Genomic DNA, 22,331 nt, shown 5'->3' on the forward strand with positions numbered 1-22,331 from the left:
AACATAATTCTGGGTGCCATTTAAAAACCATAAGTGCTAATGACTCCATTCCTTTTTGTAGTTGTAGGGGCTGTTGACTGGAGTACACTAAAACAAGCCTGACCTCTCTAGGACATTCAGAAGCCAAGTTATAAGCCCACAAACGTTGGTACTGGACTACTTCTTTAAATTGACACCAGATCCGGTGACCTTTGGGACATGGTTTGACCCCCTTAGGAAAGTGCTATCATCATGAAACGTTCAGATCACTTACAACTCAATAGATTCTACCTTCCTGTAACGTTTCAGCCTGATTGGACCTTGTTTTCACACAAATGAACCCAGAATTATGTGAAATTGTGCTTCGTGCAACATAATTCTGGGTGCCATTTAAAAACCATAAGTGCTAATGACTCCATTCCTTTTTGGGGTAATGGGGGCTGTTAACTGGAGTACTCTAAAACAAACCTGACCTCTTTAGGATATTCAGAAGCCAAGTTATAAGCCCACAAAGGTGTAACTGGACTACTTCTTTAAAGTGACACCAGGCCCGGTGACCTTTGGGACATGGTTTGACCCCCTATAGGAATGTGCGATCATCATGAAACGTTCAGATCACTTACAACTCAATAGATTCTACCTTCTTGTAAAGTTTCAGCCTGATTGGACCTTGTTTTCACACAAATGGACCCAGAATGATGTGAAATTGTGCTTCGTGCAACATAATTCTGGGTGCCATTTACAAACCATAAGTGCTAATGACTCCATTCCTTTTTGTGGTTGTAGGGGCTGTTGATTGGAGTACACTAAAACAAGCCTGACCTCTCTAGGACATTCAGAAGCCAAGTTATAATCCCACAAAGGTGTAACTGGACTACTTCTTTAAATTGACACCAGATCCGGTGACCTTTGGGACATGGTTTCACCCCCTTAGGAAAGTGCTATCATCATGAAACGTTCAGATCACTTACAACTAAATAGATTCTACCTTCCTGTAACGTTTCAGCCTGATTGTACCTTGTTTTCACACAAATGAACCCAGAATGATGTGAAATTGTGATTTGTGCAACATAATTCTGGGTGCCATTTACAAACCATAAGTGCTAATGACTCCATTCCTTTTTGTGGTTGTAGGGGCTGTTTATTGGAGTACACTAAATTAAACCTGATCTCTCTAGGACATTCAGAAGCCAAGTTATAAGCCCACAAATGTGTAACTGGACTACTTCTTTAAATTGACACCAGATCCGGTGACCTTTGGGACATGGTTTGACCCCCTTAGGAAAGTGCTATCATCATGAAACGTTCAGATCACTTACAACTCAATAGATTCTACCTTCCTGTAACGTTTCAGCCTGATTGGACCTTGTTTTCACACAAATGAACCCAGAATGATGTGAAATTGTGCGTCGTGCAACATAATTCTGGGTGCCATTTACAAACCATAAGTGCTAATGTCTCCATTCATTTTTGTGGTTGTAGGGGCTGTTGATTGGAGTACACTAAAACAAACCTGATCGCTCTAGGACATTCAGAAGCCAAGTTCCCTGCTGGAAAAACCAGCATAGACCAGCATAGCTGGTAACCAGCATAGACCAGCATATGTTGTGTTTTGGTGCTGGTCTAGCTGGTCAAGCTGGTCCATGCTGGTCAAGCTGGTCTTGCTGGTCTAGCTTGTCCATGCTGGTCAAGCTGGTCTTGCTTGTCCATGCTGGTCTAGCTGGTCTTGCTTGTCCATGCTGGTCAAGCTGGTCTTGCTTGTCCATGCTGGTCTAGCTGGTCTTGCTTGTCCATGCTGGTCTAGCTGGTCTTGCTTGTCCATGCTGGTCAAGCTGGTCTTGCTTGTCCATGCTGGTCTAGCTGGTCTTGCTTGTCCATGCTGGTCTAGCTGGTCTTGCTTGTCCATGCTGGTCTAGCTGGTCCATGCTGGTCCATGTTGGTCCATGCTGGTCTAGCTGGTTTATGCTGATCTAGCTGGTCCATGCTGGTCTATGCTGGTTCAGCTGGTAATCAGCATGGATCTGGTTACCAGCTGAACCAGCATAGACCAGCATGGACCACTATTGATTGTTGGTCCATGTTATTGGAGCAGCATTCAATGGTGGTCCATGCATGGGATGCTGATTAGCAGTACAAATTCTCCCAGAGGATACGAGTGTACTGAACAACCACACTGAATTTTGTTACAATAAGACAGAATATTGGAAAATATTACATACTGTAACTACTACAATAAAGACAAGGTAAGGTTTTCAAGTCAGTATGTACATTTATTACGTTTGTTTAACAAAGAACGTGGTAACAAAATGCATACAAATCATTTAAAAAACAAACTAATAACAAATAAGAACAAACACTAATAACAAGTAACTAATTTAACTTACCTTATGAAAACATGAAACATAAAAAATGCCACATTTCAGTCCTTGGGGGTTTTGTTTTTTTGTTTATTAATGTCCATAATTTTTTCTGTAAGGTATCGCCCTGCTTTTACCCATCTTGCTTGCAGCTCGGGCTCCTCCAACTTTTTGTTGATGAGCCACTCTTTGAAGCAGGCTGAAATGAAATACAAATAGACAAGTACCTAAGTATTAAGTCTTGAAAAAATCATTCACATAAGCATGAACAGGGTTTCCTACAAGCAATATATTATCAACAATGTTTGCTTCATTGTTACTTGAGTATTGGGTATCAGTCAAAAGTTTGAAAACAAAAAATATAGATATTTTTTTCATTTTCTTCTATAGTATGAATTAAAATTGAAAATATCAAACAATGAATGAAAACATATGGAAATGTGTAGCAAACAAAATATAGCAAATGTCAATTAATCTACAATGTAGAAAAGAGGTCCAAAGAAAAGAAACACCACAAAGAAAAACTACTCCATAAAAGGATGTGTCCTTTATCCGGTACTGTATATGTTTGTAAAAGCCATGTGTTGCACTACAACACATGGCTTGACGCGCTCCGCTATCCGTGTGCTGCGGTGTTTCACCTCACCGACGCAGCATTGAAACGCCTACTACACTTTGCGGTCAGGAGATCCCTTTGATCTGCTCAAAAGTAACTGATGAGGTGAAAAAGTAAGAAGCCAAGTAGTAGTTTTTCTGGAGAGTTTAGAGGAGATGCAGGAAGATGAGAGATGGGACAGAAAACAAAGCAACAAGAAAACAAAGCAAAGTGTTTGAAAGTAAAATATAGGTAGATTTATCTCCACTACACGTTGAATAAAACAATAAGTTATACACATGTAATATTTATACATTTGATACAATTCAGATCACCTTCAAATTCAGTCACACAGCCAGGGCTGTTTCAATGCATTTTGGGGGCCAAGGTAAAACGGCATCAAACAAATTGTTATCGAGGTTAAATCCTCAGTATATCGTGATGTTGATTTTAGGCCATATAGCCCAGCCCTAGTGTGATTTCTTTTTGGGAAATGGAAATATGACCACCCTAGTTTAAATTCAATTTTATCTATTATTGACATTAAAGCATTTGTCTATTGATATATTTAATTATTTGTGCACTTTTACTCCTTCATACTTGTCAACACTCAAGAACATTTTGCAAATCCAACTAAAAATACCATACCTCTCAATGTTTCCAGCTTCTTTGGGGTTAAAGGCTGCCTGGTGCTCTTAGTTGTAGGACACGCCTTCCCTGTAAGGCTTTTCTGGCCTAGGGTCTTTGTTCCCCAGATTGCCACTGCAAGCTCCTTCAGAAACAAAGAATCCTTTGATTGGTTTTTAATCCTTGACCAGGCCTCTCTCCGGATGTAGACTCCTCCTCCCAGGTGAATCTGACAAAAATAAAAATAAAAATAAACACCCACACAAGTCTAAAACAAATACACTGAAAAGTTAGTTGGCTTGTGAACAAATGATGGAGAGGTGTTCTTCATAGTTCTACATATGAAAACACATTTTGCTATTTGAGTATGGGGTGCCATTTGTAATGTTACACAGTCAAAAATTAACAGCAATATTTTTAATTATTTATCTCATAATCAGAGCAAAAAAGTAGGTTTCATTTTTTAAACACTTATTTTCACCTTGTCATTCAAGTATTTATAAATGTTAAGTTTCCTAGCTAAATATTTAGTTAACAAGTTAAATATATATTTTAAAAACAAAATATTTATTGTGAAAATTAAACATTTAGTTTGGAACAAAATATTTAGCTTCCTAATTTAATATCCATTTTTCAAATCAAATATTTTGTTTTTAAACATTTTTTTACAGGCTAAATGTCTAGTTTTTAAAGAGCAAGTCACACCCAAATCACTTTTTTTTTGCTGATAAACTATATAAAGGAGTGTCTAATCATGCTACAGACACGTGCAGTCAATAATTTGGCAGTTCAGTGCATCGTGGTTAAAATTCAAATATTCTGCCTAAAACTGTTGCGCCGCCGTCGTCAGGGAAAAATTCTGCACTGTATTTGAATTTAAATCTGCCAAAAACATGACTGTTAGGTTGATCGGTCTGTCCAAATTGTCCTTAGGTGTGAGTGTGTGTGTGCATGATTGATTGTCCTGTGTGTCTGTGTTGCCCTGCAATGGACTAGCTCTCTGTCCAGGGTGAACCCTGCCTGATTGCCCGTTGGCTGCTGGAGTTAGGCACCAGCCCCCCCCCCCCCCCCCCGCATTGACAAAGCGGGTTCAGAAAATGGATAGACGGATGGATGGACAAGTTTGTGAACTGGAAACGCAGGATTTGATAGTAAACAGGTAAAAATATCACACTCTGGGGCTTTATTTAACTTGCTAACTAAATATTTAGCTAGGAAACTTAACATTTATAAATACATGAATGACAAGGTGAAAATAAGTGCTTAAAAATGAAACCTAGTTTTTTTCTCTGATTACAAGATAAATGATTAAAAATTTTGCTGATAATTTTTTACTGTGTAACATTACAAATGGCAACCCATATATGAGTTGTGTTGCTACACTTGTGGTGTGTATTTGAATACTGTATGCAGGGGAAGTACAGTACCTCCTCTCCTTCTGGACACCTAGGTGTCTCCACTCCATCTTCACTGCCAGACTCTGCAACTATGAAAAGAATGTTAAAATATTCAGCATTTGTGTCTTGCTTAAACCAAGCAAGAAGCCACATGGTATAAGTGGAGAATGGATAATTTTTTTCCAAAACTGTCTCACTTTAAATCAAAATCAACACAAGTACAAACACAAAAGGCCATTTTTAAATGAGGGTTATTATGAGTAAGGGAGAAGAAAAATCCAAAACTTCCATGGCCCAGTGTGACAAAGTGATTGCCCCGAAACCCAATTACCTCGATTGGGCTGCCCTTAGCAGCTTCAATTCAATTCAATTCAAGTTGATTTATATGGCGCCAAATTACGACAAGTCATCCCATTTGTTGCTGAATGTCTTGGAATCTCTGCATGATGTTGAGGATATTTTGATCTACTTCACTGTTTCAGGAAAGTCTGACAGGATTGATTTCTTTACTGAGAACAGGTGTGGTAGGAATCAGGCCTCTGTGCGGCAGGACAAACAGAAGTCGGGTGTGATGAGCCGCTGTTAAGTTATGTTTCAGCTAAAGCTGGGTATTGGTTCATTTCAAGAATAAATTTGATTTTGATTCTCAAGAGTTAGAATCGACAAAATTTGATTCAACCCAATCTGTTCCAATTCAACATGGGTCACTGCTTTTGAAAACTTTTCTGTGAGCTGTTACCTTAATTATATTGCTGAAATGAAATGATGCAACACTGAGTAACAATTCACCTGAAAAAATTGTGTTAACCCTTTCAGACCTTACTTTTCATTAGTTTTAAAGAAAAGGCAAACAATGTTAAACCAAACGATTCTTGGACTTTTTAATTGATACGATTTGTTTCTTAGAAGAATTGATTCAGAATCAATTTTTCAAAATGTTTCAACACAGCACTAGTTTCAGCTGAGGGCGCAATCATTTACTCACCCAGGGCTGTGTAGATTTTCAGTTCTCCCTTGATAAAAACCTTGATTTAAAACTTCCATTTTGTGTTTGTGTTGTCTTTGAGTAAAATTTACATTTGTGTGATGAAATGAAACATTTAAGATTGACAAACATGTAAAACCAAACATGAGACCACTTTGACTAAATTAAGGGGCTTTTGAAAATGTAAAATTAGTTCACAATTCTGATTTCACTTATATCAAGTTGGTACTGCAAGTGTAGAAATCTATTTTAACAATGTAAATTTAAAAAAAAAATTGTATTCTAAATGTTGATAAATTTTGGTTGCACTTACTGTATAAAGTCTTTGAGTTTTGGGTGGCAGGATCTTTAACAGTTAGAGAGAAAATAAGCATATCATGAACACAGGAAATAATGGAAAACACAACAACAAAGAATATGTTTCCCAAACCTTATTAGGTTAGTGATACCTAAGCTCACAGCTGAAGTACTGCAACTAATGGTCACTTCCAAAGTGTTTTTGATGTTTGCTACCTTCAGCTACTTGATAAATGTATATATTTTGTCCTTATATCCTTGTTAAAATGTTTGTTTCTGAGCGTCAGGCAACTGTAAAAGTTAAGTGAGCTACAATATATATTGCTTTTCTATCTTTTTCCCTATTCACAAACAAATGGGTGCATAACTGTCTAAGTTCAGTGTTTTGCCCAAAAACATTTCAACAAGATAAGAGGGGTTTGGGACTGCCAGCCCAGAGGGAAACATTTCCTTATATGGGATAATTTACATTAAGCCCAGAAGTATACATTAAAAAATACCCACAACACATTTCAGTTTTAGGTACAACTGCATTAGTAAAGAGACTTAGGGGAAATGATCTGTCCTCACCACTGCTCTTGGAGGAGGTTGACTTCAGCGCCTTCATTAGATGCTGTTGCAGCTCTATGTTCAGCTCTCGGAGAGTTTTATTTTCAGACTCCATTGTTGAAAGACTCTTTTCTTGCTCCTGCATTCTTAAACAGAAGAAAATATGTAATGACTATATTATTAGGAAATGATAAAAAAATTGTTAATTATTATCTGTGAAATTATCTAGCTGCCTATAGTGCAGATGGGTAGTGCTGCACATGTGCACAGCATTCAGAAAGGCCAAATCTGGACAGCATGTGGTAGTTGTGTGACAAAAACAAGTAGCAAAATATTATATTACCAAATATATCAATTTAAAAGTATAAACACACCTTTGAAATATAAAGATTCAATAATAAGGCTCAATAATTAAAAACATATTTTTGATCAAAGTACCCAGCCTATTTCAACAGGACCAAATAATGCTATTGCTATTCACAATATTCTACACACCCATCTACTTTTGGCAAGGACAATAACAAGACTGAATCCAACTAGAGCTTAAAGGTAGATTTACAGTATATTGTTAGGACACATTAACAATAATACAAAATTATTTTTCAAGGCTATTCAAAACTTACCTTTTTTCCATTTCCTGCTGCTGTAGACACATGCAACTATACTTTTTCTGATAAAAGCATTGTTTTTTTATTGCCTCCTCATAAAGTTTCTGTGGGACAACACCACCATCATTATCGTCATCCTCAGTATCATCTTCAAAGAGGGAATCGCTGAGGATATCTTCTCTGATTTTTTTGGTACTGGTAGGGCAGAGTGGAGAGTTCCTCTTTCTGTTTTTTCTTTCCTGCAGAATGGCCAGTAGGTTAACATCTTTTGCTTCCTCTGCGGCCTTTTTCTGAGTTGTCTGTAAACATTACAAAAGCACAACTTAAAATTACAGTATGACTTTCATAAGATTTAAAGTTAGCAAACTCACATACTAACAAACTAAGCAATGCTACACAAAGCAAGCGCAATATTACTGGAAATAATTTTTAACCTAATGTCATGGCCTGATGTTGGCTTTATTCACTCCAGTAACAATACACTTTTGGACACAGATCTGCTCAGAAAGGACTGAGTTTGCATATTCTTGTAAATGACATTTGTAGCTTACAATGACAAAACAACTTTCTCTTGCTGATTCCTTATTAATGCGTTTTTTGTTGTGATGTTTTTTTTTCATTGAAATAGACCATGTCTTCCCAAAATAGCTGATAAGTGACTTCTTTGTCTAGACCCACATTACATGTATTCGTTTTGTGTTGTTAATATCGAATTTGCTCAGACGACTTCTTCTCTTTCTTAATATTAGTGCCATAACTTTTTTTTTGTCATTTTGTGTTTATTTTCTAACCTTATTCTCCATTTAAGAGCATGCACTGAGCTACTTTAAAAAACACATTAACTATAACATTTTTTAACTTGTGAACATTAAAATTCTAATTAGACCAAAAAAGACCAATGATTAATTTTACATTGACTTCTTAACATTTCGGTAAATTTGCCTGAAATATTTTGATTGGTGTGAAATAAATATGTAAGAATGGGTTTATTCTTTATTGTCTATGCAGCAGAAAAGGATCAAACAGTGGAAATAAGTGAAAATGGTGATCTACTAATATCGTCTTTGTAACACAAATGCAATTTATGGTTACAGAAGGACTTAACTATACCTGGACGTGTGTTTCCCAAAGCTGAGGGTCTTTCTTGATTAGTAAATACAAGCTCAGCCCTTGAGATCTCTAACGGTATTTGTGAAATTTTTTGAAAAGATCTGATTACATTTTTAAAGCATAATTTCTCTCCCTAAGTGTTATACAGTATTTGCAATAACCAGGATATTTATTTAGATGTGACATTGTTTTTACAGAACTGGATTGATTATAATATTCTTCTCATTAAACAACTTTTTAACAACGATGGTCTAACTTTTACATATGTAGAATTCCTTTCTGGGTTTAAAACTTGACTTGACTCCTTGATTGTTATGTTATGGATTCTATTCCTTTAAGCCTAAAACTAATTATTTCACCTAGGCTGATTTACAAATTTATATATATAAGAAACTCAGACCCCGTTTTGAGTAGTAGCTGTAAAACACAAAAATAAAATAAAAATAATTCAAAGAGATACTATGAGCCAGACAGCTGAAACTTGCTGCATGGAGATGGAATCTGCATGGAACAAACTTATTTAATGAAATATGTTGGAGAAAAACTTGGTTATTTGGGAGTTTTCTTATATGAAATATATCTATCCACACAATTTGGGTGTCAGTAAGTAATATAATGACCTTTTCAGTAGAAAATTAGAATTGGGTGTTTAATTTAAACTGAGTATGTTCCATTTTAATTTAAACTGAGTATGTTCCATTGACAGATATGCATATGTACATTATTTTTATTTGTTGTCTATATAATATAGATCATGATTGATTGAAAGGTTAAGGAAAATGGTTAACAATTTAATATAAAGATTTTAGTTTATAATTCTAAAAAAATTCGGATTACACTGGATTTATAAATAAAATGTAATCGCTGATGCACACTCCGGAGCAGTAGGGGCGGTAAAAAGTAAAGGTAAAGATAAAAACTGCAACTCCCAGTTGGCTGCCAACCGCCGTAAAACCCCTCAAGAAAGGAGAAGAAGAAAAAACAGAAGATCGGAAGCAGCTGCGCATTTGTGTGTTGGAAAGTTGTGAAGATTTGTCTTTTCATTTTTGTTTTACCAACGTTGGGCCCATTTATTCATCATTGGTGAGTATTGAGTGGTTAATGAACATTGCCTAATGTTTGCCAACATGCTAGTAGAATATACTTTTTTTGTCCTGGCTTCCTCCGCCTCAGAAGGTAGCGGTGAAGTGCTGGGATCCATGACTTTTTTAACACGGACCCTCTTCCCCGTTGACAGCTCCTCTTCGATGTCCTCTTTGGTGTCTGGAATATAAACAGCACTTCATGTAAGTATTTGACTGCATCGGCTATACTGTACATAATTTTATGTAGTTATTTCATTATTCGCTCTGTTCTTAAGGAACGCTAACCTTAGCAACGCTACACTATCGTAACTAGCTAAAAGCTAATAGCACACTAGCTAGCTCGACTAGAGCGGTAGACAGAGATTTCAGCCAGTCAATTTAACTACACATCCTAGGTCGACCTTATTAATAAGTAAAACTGTTTGTGAGATCGTGACTTACCCTTCAGCATTAATATTTGAGCTTTGAAAAAACTGTCTTGCCAGCGAACCCAGTAAATTTTGCTGGTATCCTTCTGGCTGTCAAAATCTTTGATAAAGGTTGTTGGAACGATTTCTTTACAGCCGTCGTCTATATACCTAACATAAGCAAACATTTTTTAAGGCAAACAAAATTAGTTTCCTAAATTCGAATTAGTTAAATATAACTGTTGTCTAAAAAGAAATAAGGTCTAAAATATTTTAGTTTTTAAATCGTGACGCCGCAACTTAATTTGCTCTTGATCTTGGTCCTAATGCTAATGTTGAGATACGCCCCTCCAGCTAGCTTTGACTTCAACGGCGGGAAGCGCGTGAGCACTGAGCAGAGGATGCTGTAGTTCCCAGTTCCCCCTCTCAATTCATAGTGGGGATTTGATTACAACCAATTATTTTTTATTTTAAGGGAGAATAAGTGACCCTTGACTCATTAAATGTTAATAGCTAATTGCAGACACTATATCTGAAATATTTCTTAAATGTAAACATTGACATTTTTTGAAACTACAATCCATCTAGAAAAAAAAAGTGATTTATTATTACTTATTATCCACCAGAGGTGGGTAGGGACTTGTTACATTCACTCCGCCAATTTCCTTTAGTAACTTTATGGGGGAAAAATACTTTTTACGGGTAGTTTTACTTTATCATTTCTACTCGAATAAAATGTTGCATATTCATTTAATTCAATTTTATAATTAAATAATTTTAATAAAATAAATTAATGAAATAAAATAAACTAATAAAATTAAATAATTAGTAAATTTTTATTTAATTTAAATTTAATGATTTCATTTAATTGAGTACTTTAAAATTAAATTTAAGATTTAAATAATTTATTCAAAGTGTTTAGTAGTTCACAATTACTCTTATTTGACTAACATTTCTGAATACTGTAACCAACGAGTAACTTCAGTGAATACAAAAAAACATTAACTAAAAATGCAGAAAACAAACATCTACAGTTCTTGTTAAAGGGAGATGTTTGCACAGAATTTTGTTCTTCTAATGTAATTTTCTAGCTATTGTTTCCACCACATGATGACCATTCATGATGAAAGACTCGCCTGATATGAGTACAATTTATTTTAAAATAAACCATGTATAGCTGCCATTATTGTAGTTATAAACTCTCTCAGATTGGTGATTTGCTCAAAGGTGATAATGACTTGACCTGGACTGGAAGATTATTTTAGGGACTTGGACTCACACTTGCCCAGTAGGGTCCAGTGACTTGACTTGGATTAATCCTATGAGACTTGGACTTGCACACTAACCCCGGCTTTCCACTGGAGCCGTCAGCAGCACGTTACTGCAGCAGCACGTCATAGCTGCTGATAGGAACCGTGTGGTCAACAGAACCGTTTCCACTGGAGCCGTCAGCAGCGCGAGTCGGCCACGTCTCAGGAGCAGCATGTCGCGGCCTTTACGCGCCGGTTCTATTTTCTACGCGCGACGCCTCTGAAACGGGTCAAGTTCGACATTTTTGGGGAAGGAAAGACAGGAAATCGGACGCGGAAATGGAGAGAAGCTCCCGAGATTTTCAGAATAAAGAACGTACTGCCTTCCGGTTGCTTTACTTTAAAGAAAAAGTTACTAACTGTGCGGCCCCGTGAGAAGTTATCACCTAGCTAGCGGTCTCCTTTGTTTTTCAGGTCCGTATTGGCGATTATAAAACGGACAGAACATAAAACACAAACCATGTTGTAGTTTTCTCCTGCTTGTTGTTGTGTTTACTGACGAAGTCACTCGTGTGACTTCGTGCCCTGTCGGTGACAGCTGCTCCCCTGCTGCTTTGCGTCTCGTGGGAAGGGCCAAGCAGCAGCTTACGCGAGCAAAACGTGCTGCTGCAGTAACGTGCTGCTGACGGCTCCTGTGGAAACCCGGGGTAAGGCAAGGGTCGGCAACCCGCGGCTCTGGAGCCGCATGCGGCTCTTTCATCCATCTGATGTGGCTCTCTGCTTGTAAACTAACTAATGAATAGTTAAAGATTGTCTGCGTAAACCTGAACAGGTCAACTGTTTGTGCATAATCAAATAAGTCTATAGGCGCTTTCTGAGCTGAAGAGGATATGAGATTCTGGACTGTTCTTCAGACAGGCTCATTGATGTGTTGGAGACAGGAACAAGTGCTATTCAGCCAAAGATTCATAATCAGGGGACATTTTTTAAGTCTCTGAGAGACCGTGTTTAGAAAACACTGAATCTTCCTGCATGGTTCTGGTTATGCGATGCGCTCCAAGCCCCCGATCTACACATCTTCATCTTGCTGTCCACCATACGCATGCGCTGACAGCGAGCTGCGCTGAGCTCAGTGTCCATCTCAGATGTTCTGATGGGAATCTTTTCCTGATTGATGTAGCTACCTCTACGATGTGCATAACGATTAAAATATCAGCGCATCTGCAGGTTTGAGATTTCTCCATCAAAATAAACAGTCAAACACGGGAAATATCCGGTCAGTGCGAATCCTGTCATTTAACTGTTTTACCTTCTTGTGAAAATTGTTGCAAACAGAAACATTAAACCGGATGAACACCAGAGCCATGCACACTGTGCCGTTACCTCCGTCAGTGTAAATGAGGGAAAAAAACTACCTGATTGGATCCTTTTCAACAATGATTAATGCAAAGTTTAGTTCAGTACAATGTTTAATTACAACAGTCCAACGAGACAGAGCAGTTATGTGTGACGCCTCAAGAAGCGTCACCTGCTCAGCTATTAAAACCACTAGAAGGGTGAAAAATATCAAAATATTGTAGCGCAGACGGGCTACATTTTTTTTGGATCAATTTGAAACAAACTGTTTTATTAATAATCTTCTGTTGAAAGATAACTTTGAGGTACATGAGCGACTGGTATTGGTTGCTGTCACCTGTTGTGATCTGTTAAAGCAGCTCTCTGCTGTCTGAGTGTAGGCCCCGCCCACAACGCCACAGCTGCTGTGGCTCCCAGTGTTTTCTTTACCGTGGGAAACGGGTAATAATGGCTCTTTGATGGGAACAGGTTGCCGACCCCTGCACTAAGGACTTGAGTGTGACTTGGACTTTTGAAATGGTGACTTGACTAATACTTTCAAATAATGGTATTTCTTAAGTGAGCTGAATTTCACCAGTGTAACTGTTTAAATTTACCATGGTTTTATTCACGAATCATGTCTGTTACTGATATCGATGTTCATTTTTGTTTTAGAATGCCAAAGCGCAAGTACAAATTGTACCTGGAACCAAACAGTACCATCAAGTTACCCTCTGCAAGATGGAACAGAGAGACTTTGGATGTAAGTTAGCTCATGAAAGATGTATCAGAGTTCTTGCAGGGTCTTAAATGGTCTTAAAAAAAGTCTAAAATACATAACTTTAAATTCAAGGACTTAAGTCTGAACAACGCCCACCCAGTTTTTTGTTCTATGTCTTAGGACTGCACAATTAATCGTTAAAAGGTTGTGATTTCAATTCATGCTTGTAAGCAAACTCATTCTGAAATGACAATTAAAATGAAAAAGGGAAAAAAAAAACACAATCATTGTACCGCATTTTAAACCTGGACATAATCTGCATGAAAAAAAGTGCTCCCTCTTTTTCCCTCAACAATTGATAATGGCGGAGCCTTATACCATGTGATGCAGAAGCGAGCTGGCAGGATAAAACAACAGTAGCCTTTATTTATTGTTTTTATTTTCAGTGTCAGCTGTTACAAAGCTGATTTGCAGTTAATACGTGCAATAACTATTTAAATTGGGGAAAAAATTGTGAGAGAATCATGATCTAAATATGAGCAAAAAATAATTGGGATTATTTTATCCAGAATCGTGCAGCCCTACTATGTCTTAGGTTTAAACAGGTCAGTTCTTTTGATTGACTGGATAACAAAACATCTGCCATCAGATGCTTCTGAGATGTTCCAACTCAAACAGACTTTGTTAATGTGTGACTTTGTGTTAATGTGTCATGCTGGTCTAACATTTTGTTCATAGCGGTCTTAAAAGGTCTTAATTGTAACTTTCTGAAACCTACAATAACCCTTTTGTAATGCAGTAATGAAATTTGACTTTTTTTTTTCTTTAACAGATCTATCACATTGCCTTTGCTGATGTTTGAAGACACTAAATAGGGAATATGGTTTTGTAAATATTTTCAGACTTCTCCCTTGAGCAGTGAAAGCTGTGACCAAGTGACTTCTGGTCCATATTCTGCAGATTTTGAGGTGAGGGTTACATGTATTCTTAAATTGATAGAAACATGATTTCACACTGTGCTGCCCTGCACAAAGTGTTGTGGTACTTTCTTACTTAGTAACATCTTTTCTACCTCCTCTGAAGACCACGTCTTCATCTGGTCATTTTGATTTCCCGGAATATCCAGATGACACAATCAACCTTGTAAGTTCTTTTACCAAACCTCATGTGCAAGTTTGTGATATTTACAAACTGAATGTACAAAGAAATGAACTAAAAATCTTTTCAAATAATTTCTTTTGTCTCTAGACCTTGCCCTACACTGAATGTGGCAGAGAAGATGCTGCAGATGTTGAGGTGATTGACTAATATGTGAGGCAAGATAATATTATTACACATTTCTGTTTCTTACTGTGTTTGTGCCTTTTCTACATTCTCTTCAGACCATGTCTCCATGTGGCTGTCTGGAGTCTGATTCAGATGAGACATTCAACCTGGTAAGCTTTTAACCAAATCACACAACAATACCTGCAATTCTTATTTTTATACACAAGCAATGTTTTTCTATTATCTTTGCTGTTTATTATAAGTGTTAAACAGCAGTCCACTGAAGTGAGGCATTGTAGTGAGTTAATAAAAAAAATAAATTACAAGGTCTATTCAAGAAACATTAAATAAAACAGAAGGCTCGACATGAAGTTGGCAAAAACAGAATGAGCGAAAAACTGAACAGATCAGAGGATCCGGTAATTAACTGAAAAACTGTAATAACGGAAATTGGAGAGACAGCATGTGTATCTCATGATAATGATCAAGCAGCACAGGTGAGTGACATAAGTGACATTTCTGGGAAAGTAAAAACAAATAGATATCATGTAGAGAAAAAGTATTCTAAATGCTGGACTAAAAAGAGGGAGAACATCTGCAATGGTCCAAGAAATTACAGTATAAAGAGACCTAAACCAGGAAAAAAAAGATCTAACGTAACAGTGCCTTCAAAACCACAAACAGGACATTGGCAAAATGGAAAGGCGCTAAAAATCCACAAAAAGAGTGCAACAGATATAAGGGGTAACATACGGGCTAGTGAACACTAGAAAAGCTATATAGATCAAACTAAAATTAACCCATAAAACTAGGGATAAAGAAATTAATTAATACTGCAGAGTAAATTAGGGCTGATCAATAAAAGAGGAAACTAATATGGAAATCAGCATCAAAGACCAGAAAAAAAACGTCATTTCTGATGGAAATAACCTAAGAAAAACTAAATAAAAAGAATTCATTGAATCAAGGGGTGTGCCGATTAATTTAAAAATGATTAATCATGTTAAGCGTACCAAATTGTTTACAATTCAAAAACGTTTAAAATCTAGCATTTTAGTCGTGAAAAGAGCGTCTCTGTTGTGTTTCATGTTGGCAGCAGCGTCCAGTTTACCCGGACTTGCTGACTTTTTCGGCACCGTTGGAGCGGGGGTGCATAGACGTACTAAGACGGTCGTTCTGAGACATCGGACTGTATGTTCTTGGGTGTTATTTGGTATATGTGGTGCTTTGGGTGCGTCCCATCGTGGGGTGGTTTACAAGGACTCACATCATCTGTCAGCAGTAAAGAGTTACAGCTACATGTCACAAATGTCTCCCAGGAACTTTTAGTTATGATTAATGTAAAAGGATTTAAATTCCATCTAGGGTCATTCGTAATATTACCTGTTGTTGTATTTTGCCAAGCAAAAGTAATCTTATCATGTTAAGCTAACTTTGTGATGTAACTGCATCGACTAACAGAGGATTATGTTCATGTGGGTCATCAGCATGATGTTGTTGAAGTTATGAAAGCAAACATGGCTGGAATCAGTTTTACCTGTAATCTTATTTTTCTTCTCTAAGTGTGTGTGCTGCTGTAATGAGTGAATGTCCCCACTGTGGGATTAATAAATCTATTCTGTTCTATTCAATACATTTTTATCCGCCAGTAGGGAAAAATACATTTGAGGATTTTTTACCTTTCCGGGCTTCCGTACAAATAACCTGGTTACGGAGGAGGGGTTCGTCTCCCAAACCAAAAAACACAATCCCAAACTATGCAGGTGTTGATAAAATGCGAGTTCCAATGGCCTGTATTTGATTTGTCACAACTCCTTTGTTTGTTAGTATTCGGTAGCTCTCGCAGTTGAAACCACGCCTAGCATGCTGCATGCTAAAAGCTGTAGCATACCAAACAGGAAGAGAGAACGCCCGGTGTTAACAATGAGCAGCAGGGCAGGAAACGATATATCTTGCTCTCATAGGCTAGTTTGTTAGCCAATCTGAGGCTAGCAAATTCGAATAATGAGTATGAACGAGCAGCAGCCGAAGCTGCCTGATGGAACAAGCCGGAACCACCTGAATATTGACCCAGACCGATTGAATGGTCTGTTAATCAGTATTTCGTAACGTTTTTTAGATGTAAAATGTTTCATATTACTGGTTAATACTTAAGAAATAACCACAAAGTCCTGAAATTAGAATTCAATTCAATTCAGTTCAATTCAAGTTTATTTATATAGCGCCAAATCACGACAAGAGTCGTCTCAAGGCACTTCACATAATAAACATTCCAATTCAGGTCAGAATGAAATGGCCTCTTTAATAATAAATAAATAATGAATAAATCGGTTTCCTGATCTCTAAACAAGATTTGTCCAAACAACCGAAAAAATAATTTAGCACCAAGTAAAGAGGGGAATCGATCCGATACAGTCACCCGATCAGTTGCTTTTATCATTTGTTTTTGCTGGTAGATACATGCAATAATGTGTGTTTATTGTCACCCTACAGCCCACAACTTCTTTTGGTGGCTTATCTGTGCTGAAATCAAGTAACGTCAGCCAGGAGTTTGAGTGTGATTCCTCACCTGAAAGTGATCCTCAAGTTGATTCAAACATTGAAGACCTTCCAGAGGACGACCCATTTGGACAGATAGGATTTGACACTGACATGGATTCTGCACTAATTTCAGGGGGTACAACAACAAGGGCTGAAGCACTGCTTATGGTAATGTGTCATGCAGCAAGACATAACATAACAGGAACACAACTTGATGATTTGTTAAAGCTTATAAATGCACTGTTTGGCAAAGAGGTTTTACCGAGATCCAAATATTTGTTCAACAAAGTGTTTAAGAACTCTTCTGACATAGTGGAATTTCACTTCTACTGCAAAACCTGCAAATTATACATTGGCAAACAAGAAGACATAAAAGAAAAAAACATTGTTCAGTGTACAATTTGTAGTGCTCCCATTGAAATTAGCACATTGAACAGTGCAAGCTTTTTCATAAGCATACCAATTGCACCTCAAATTCAGACACTGATGGAAAACCCTCAAATTCAAAACAGCATGAACTACAGATACCAAAGGCAACAGAATGAACATGTTATCTCTGACATATATGATGGTGAAATGTATCAAAACCTGTCAAAACCAGGTGGCATTCTGTCAGATCCGGCCAATTTGTCATTTAATTTTAATTCTGATGGTTCACCTGTCTACAAGTCTTCCAAATTTTCAATATGGCCCATCCAGCTGCATTTAAATGAACTCCCTCCCAAATTGAGATTCCAGAATGTAATGCTTGCAGGTCTTTGGTTTGGTGCTCAAGAGCCAGTCATGCCAATTTTTCTAAAACCATTTGTTGATCAGGCAAAAACACTGGCATCCAATGGTGTGTCCTGGAGAAAATGTGGAGCTCTGGTGAACAGCAAAATTGTTGGACTCTGTTGTTGTGTGGACTCAAAGGCAAGACCAGCTATGCAAAACACCACCCAGTTTAATGGGTATTTTGGTTGTGGCTTCTGTTTACACCCTGGGACTCTCGTTGAAAAACAGGTGAAGTATACTGTGACTGCCACAGAATACCCTGAGAGAGAGGCTAATAAAATGATTGCAGATATGGAGCAGGCCGTAGAACAACACAGAAGTGTCAGGGGGGTGAAAGGTCCATCACCACTGATAAACATGCCTTATTTTGACATTGTTTGGGGGTTTGTTCCAGACTATATGCATGCTGTCTTGCTTGGTGTCATTAGACAGCTGACAGAGCTTCTGTTGAGTGGCAGTGATCAACCCTACTATATCGGCAGTCCAAATACAATGAGGGTGCTAGAAAACAGGATCAAGGAAATCAAGCCACCACACCTTATTACACGACTTCCCAGACCCATTGCAGAGTTCAAGTACTGGAAAGCCTCAGAGTGGCGAGCTTGGCTCCTGTTTTACAGTTTGCCAGTCCTGAATGGGGTGCTTCAGTCACGTTATGTGAAGCACCTATCCCTGCTGGTGTTTGCAGTATTTCTGCTTTTGAAGGAGAATGTCACATTCGAAGAGATCAACAAAGCAGATGAGATGCTGTTCGAGTTCGTGGCAAGGTTTCAACTGTTGTATGGAGAAGCATCTATGACATTCAATGTACACTTGCTAACGCACCTGTCCAAGTCTGTGAAACTGTGGGGGCCGCTCTGGGCACACTCAGCATTTGTATTTGAAAATGCAAATGGTGGTCTGTTGAAACTGTTTCACGGAACAAAATGTGTAGCTTTGCAGATTGTAAACAAATTCTTGTTGCATAGAACGGTTCCGCTTTTCAGTACAAGGTTTGCAGTTAGTGAGCAAGTAAAGAACTTCTGTTTGGAGCTCACAAATAACTCAAGAGTAAAGTCCTTCACTAGATATCAAGACACAACTGTTCTGGATAATGGCAGGGTTACTGAGACAACTGAGGAGGAGAAAAGTGCCTTCATTTCTGCAGAAAAAGTTCCACCAGATGAAATGGTGGTACACAAGAGAATGGTGCACAAAGGACTGGTTTATACCAGCAAAAGCTACAGCCTCAGTAAGAGAAGAAGGGATTGTTATGGAAAGTTGAGTGATGGTGTTTGTGGAGAGATTCGAAGCATTATATCTTTTCCCTCAGAGTGGGGTACAGAAATTGCTGTACTTTTCCAAAAGTTTCATACACAAGCATCATTCCCTTTACCACAAGGGTACAGATTTGAGTCACATATTAGACTTATAAGTAGGGGACCTACTGTGGATCTGATTCCAGTAGACAGGTTAGAGCAGAAATGTCTGGTCCTGAAAACTGGTGATGAGACTTACATTTGTGACTTTCCAAACCAACATGAAAGAGACTAGTCTTTGGTTGTCGTTCTGTAGGTAACATTTTTCTCTTGTGTTTCACAACTTCTCTTGATCAGTTCTGGCTGATTCAGATTTCTGCCCAGGAGAGTGGACTTAATGTGCTGTGCCATGTGTCTGAACTGGCTTCTTTGTTTTCCTGATTTACAGTTCTGAGCATTCCTCACTGTACTGGAGAACACCAGGATTTTGTATTTGTGGAAGGTCCTTCTTCAGAGGGGACAGGGAAACAACACAATATGGGGTTTGATTTGTGCCATAAGTGGGGAGACCAACTTCCTTTTCCGCGCTTGCATAAAATGCACTCATTTGACCAGTTTCCTCAACATTGCGCATGCTGAAAGTCCACTCCAAGCATGCACCTTCTTCGAGAGAGGGCCAGCTCACGTGTGTGGCCAACCTGCTGTGGGTGTGCTAGACTTGGTTCTATCTGCACGATGCCTTTTGGAAAGCTGCAGCCTTGAAGTAGAATTTTGCTCCCACAAATCAAGCTGGCTTTTGACAGTTGGTGGTGAAGACAAAGAACTGCATTGACTTCCCTCTGATGGGTTCATTTTTAACATCACTGACACATGTACTAAAAATAACCACAACTGTTCTGAAAAATTGCAAACTCTAGTGGTCAAGTGGTCTTGTTCCAAAACCTTTCTTGATGGCTGTAGTATTTTTAGCATGCACAAGATGAAACTTTGATCAATTTCTTTTAAACATTAGAAATGCTCGGTGTCACTGAGAAAATAGTCTTTTTGTAAAGCACCCCAACTACAAAGAGCATTTCTTTGCCTGTGCACTTTTCTTTTTTAGTGTGCATGCTTTAATTCCATTTCTAGTTCTTTTTAAAACACAGGAAGTTTTTTCTTTACCTGCTAACATTTCGTTTGTGACTACAAACATCCTCAGAGCTGACACTGATGGTGGCGTCACTTCCTACTCCATTTATCCCCGGGCAGCAGAGGACGTTGTCGCCCTCTGCTGCCCGCTCTCCCCTCTCCGTTGATGTAGTCCCATGCACGATCCAATGTGTAGACTCCATTGTCTCTGTTCATGGTCCCACATCCACTTCTCCTTATCTCTATAGCTTCTTTGATCCATCTTTTGTATTTCTATTGTTCGCTGTTTATGATCCTTGTGTCCCAGTCCATTATGTGGTTTTCTCTTGTGCAGTGATCTGTTACGGCCGATTTCTTTATTGTGCTTTCTGCTTCTTGCTTCACTGCTCTTGTGTGTTTTCGACTTGTTTCTTTCTCGCACTCCTTTCTGTGTTCTATTGTCCGTGTGTTGAGTTGGCGACGAAGCACTATAAAGAAGTCAGCCGTAACAGATCACTGCACAAGAGAAAACCATATAATGGACTGGGACAACACAAGGATCATAAAAACCGAGCAACAGAAGTACAAAAGATGGATAAAAGAAGCTATCGAGATGAGGAGACGTGGATGTGGGACCATGAACAGGGACGATGGAGTTGGATCGCACATGGGACTGCATCATCGGAGAGGGGAGAGTGGGCAGCAGAGGGCGACAACATCCTCTGCTGCCCGCGGATACACAGAGAAGGAAGTGACACCACCATTGGCGTCAGCTCTGAGGATGTTTTTAGTCACAAACGAAACGTTAGCAGGTAAAGCAAAAACCTTTCCTGTGTTTTAAAAAGAACTAGAAATTGAATTAGAAACAGAACACAGCAAGAACACACCAAAGATCCATGCTTTAAGTGTTCACCTTTTTTAATCTGCTCAAATCTTTAAGTTTTGTTTTTACTTTATGTACACAGTGTTTATTGATGGATGGAAAAATATTACTATTTTATCGAAAAACTGCAATGTTAAAATGTGAACAAAAGTGATGTAATCTTGATTAGTTGCTAAAGCCACTTTAAATAGCAATAAAAATTCCCTTAAGATTTTAATGTTTATGATGTTTAACATTTGCTGAAACAATTACAATTTGTTTGTTTTATATAATAAATGTATATAAAGATAATATTGACTATTGTGTAATTATTCATAGATCCATTTTTTTAATCTTAGAATCTGTTTATTTTATTTATTTACTTATTTTTCCTAATATTAAATGTACTAAAATATGTATGCTCTTGTCTTCAGTGTGGCTTGTGTCTGATGGAGGAATGTTTTTATTAAAGTGCTTTCATAGATTCATCCAAAACATCAAAACTGAAAGTGATTGAAAACTATAGTTTTAGAATTGTAATCAGAGAGAGAATTAACCATATTAACAGTATCAAGCTAAGCACTTTAAAACACATTCCCCAAAGCAATCTAAACATTACTGGTCTCAATTTTTTGGGCACTACTGGCAGTTTTTCACACTGCAAGGAAGCAGGAAACCTTGGGAGAGAGGAGGGAGAAATGCGGCTAAAGATATGGGGCTGGAATTCAAACCCTGGATCAACTTTGGCCACCAGCAGACATTGCTGGTGGATAAACCAGCAATGACCAGCAAGGAAGCTGGTTTAGCTGGTTTATGCTGGTGGACCAGCATATACCAGCTAAACCAGCACCAAACCAGCATGGACCAGCAAAGACCAGCAAGGAAGCCATGCTGGTCGTTGCTGGTTTATGCTGGTCCACCAGCATAAACCAGCTAAACCAGCACCAAACCAGCATGGACCAGCAAAAACCAGCAAAGACCAGCAAGGAAGCCATGCTGGTCTATGCTGGTTTTTCCAGCAGGGTGACAAAGTCATTAAAGTGCGTCAACACAGTGGATTTAATAGAGTTTTAAAGAACGATCTCTAAGTGAAGTGAGGTTAGTTTTTTGTCTCACTGCAGATATAAAAACTAACTCTGCATCAGTCAGGCGCAGCAAAGCTCACCGTCTGTATGAGCGTGAGCGTCGGAAAGCTGATAAAATTGGCTGTAAAATAATTAAAACAAAGTAAAAATGTTCCT

General features: G+C 38.1%; 2 protein-coding genes across 4 annotated transcripts; one reads left to right on the top strand and one right to left on the bottom strand.

Annotated features, from left to right (window-relative positions):
- Positions 1 to 1,635: 1,635 nt before the first annotated feature.
- On the bottom strand, positions 1,636 to 10,747 carry LOC139064410 (BEN domain-containing protein 5-like). The gene is made up of 8 exons (XM_070547751.1): positions 10,031 to 10,747; positions 9,649 to 9,767; positions 7,410 to 7,693; positions 6,808 to 6,932; positions 6,254 to 6,286; positions 4,986 to 5,044; positions 3,580 to 3,787; positions 1,636 to 2,535 (listed from the first exon to the last, which is right to left on the bottom strand). The coding sequence occupies exons 1-8, from the start codon at positions 10,182 to 10,184 to the stop codon at positions 2,399 to 2,401; spliced, it is 1,119 nt and encodes a 372-aa protein (XP_070403852.1). The 5' UTR covers positions 10,185 to 10,747; the 3' UTR covers positions 1,636 to 2,398.
- Positions 8,905 to 21,768, top strand: LOC129166906 (uncharacterized). 3 transcript variants are annotated; one of them, XM_054750511.2, is made up of 8 exons: positions 8,905 to 9,587; positions 9,742 to 9,790; positions 13,257 to 13,344; positions 14,205 to 14,270; positions 14,386 to 14,445; positions 14,551 to 14,598; positions 14,685 to 14,738; positions 17,062 to 21,768. In XM_054750511.2, the coding sequence occupies exons 3-8, from the start codon at positions 13,258 to 13,260 to the stop codon at positions 19,414 to 19,416; spliced, it is 2,670 nt and encodes an 889-aa protein (XP_054606486.2). In that variant the 5' UTR covers positions 8,905 to 9,587; positions 9,742 to 9,790; position 13,257; the 3' UTR covers positions 19,417 to 21,768. The 3 variants fall into 3 exon arrangements, with proteins under 3 accessions (XP_054606486.2, XP_054606485.2, XP_054606484.2); XM_054750510.2 differs by lacking the exon at positions 8,905 to 9,587 and having other exon boundaries at positions 9,681 to 9,790; XM_054750509.2 differs by lacking the exons at positions 8,905 to 9,587; positions 9,742 to 9,790 and having other exon boundaries at positions 10,840 to 13,344.
- The last annotated feature ends 563 nt before the right edge of the window (positions 21,769 to 22,331 follow it).

This window comes from Nothobranchius furzeri, unplaced genomic scaffold, assembly GCF_043380555.1.
Source record: "Nothobranchius furzeri strain GRZ-AD unplaced genomic scaffold, NfurGRZ-RIMD1 Scf024, whole genome shotgun sequence".
Classification (NCBI taxonomy): Eukaryota; Metazoa; Chordata; class Actinopteri; order Cyprinodontiformes; family Nothobranchiidae; genus Nothobranchius; species Nothobranchius furzeri.

Bases quoted from the DNA above. Each gene is read 5' to 3' on its own strand.
- LOC139064410 (XM_070547751.1), bottom strand. From the start codon at position 10,184: ATGTTTGCTTATGTTAGGTATATAGACGACGGCTGTAAAGAAATCGTT. The intron at 5,045-6,253 runs GTAAGTGCAACC...TTCTTTTCATAG, and splicing joins AAACTCAAAGACTTTATACA to TTGCAGAGTCTGGCAGTGAA. The intron at 2,536-3,579 runs GTATGGTATTTT...ATTTCATTTCAG, and splicing joins GAAGCTGGAAACATTGAGAG to CCTGCTTCAAAGAGTGGCTC.
- LOC129166906 (XM_054750509.2), top strand. From the start codon at position 13,219: ATGTCTGTTACTGATATCGATGTTCATTTTTGTTTTAGAATGCCAAAG. The intron at 13,345-14,204 runs GTAAGTTAGCTC...AAATATTTTCAG, and splicing joins GGAACAGAGAGACTTTGGAT to ACTTCTCCCTTGAGCAGTGA. The intron at 14,599-14,684 runs GTGATTGACTAA...CATTCTCTTCAG, and splicing joins AAGATGCTGCAGATGTTGAG to ACCATGTCTCCATGTGGCTG.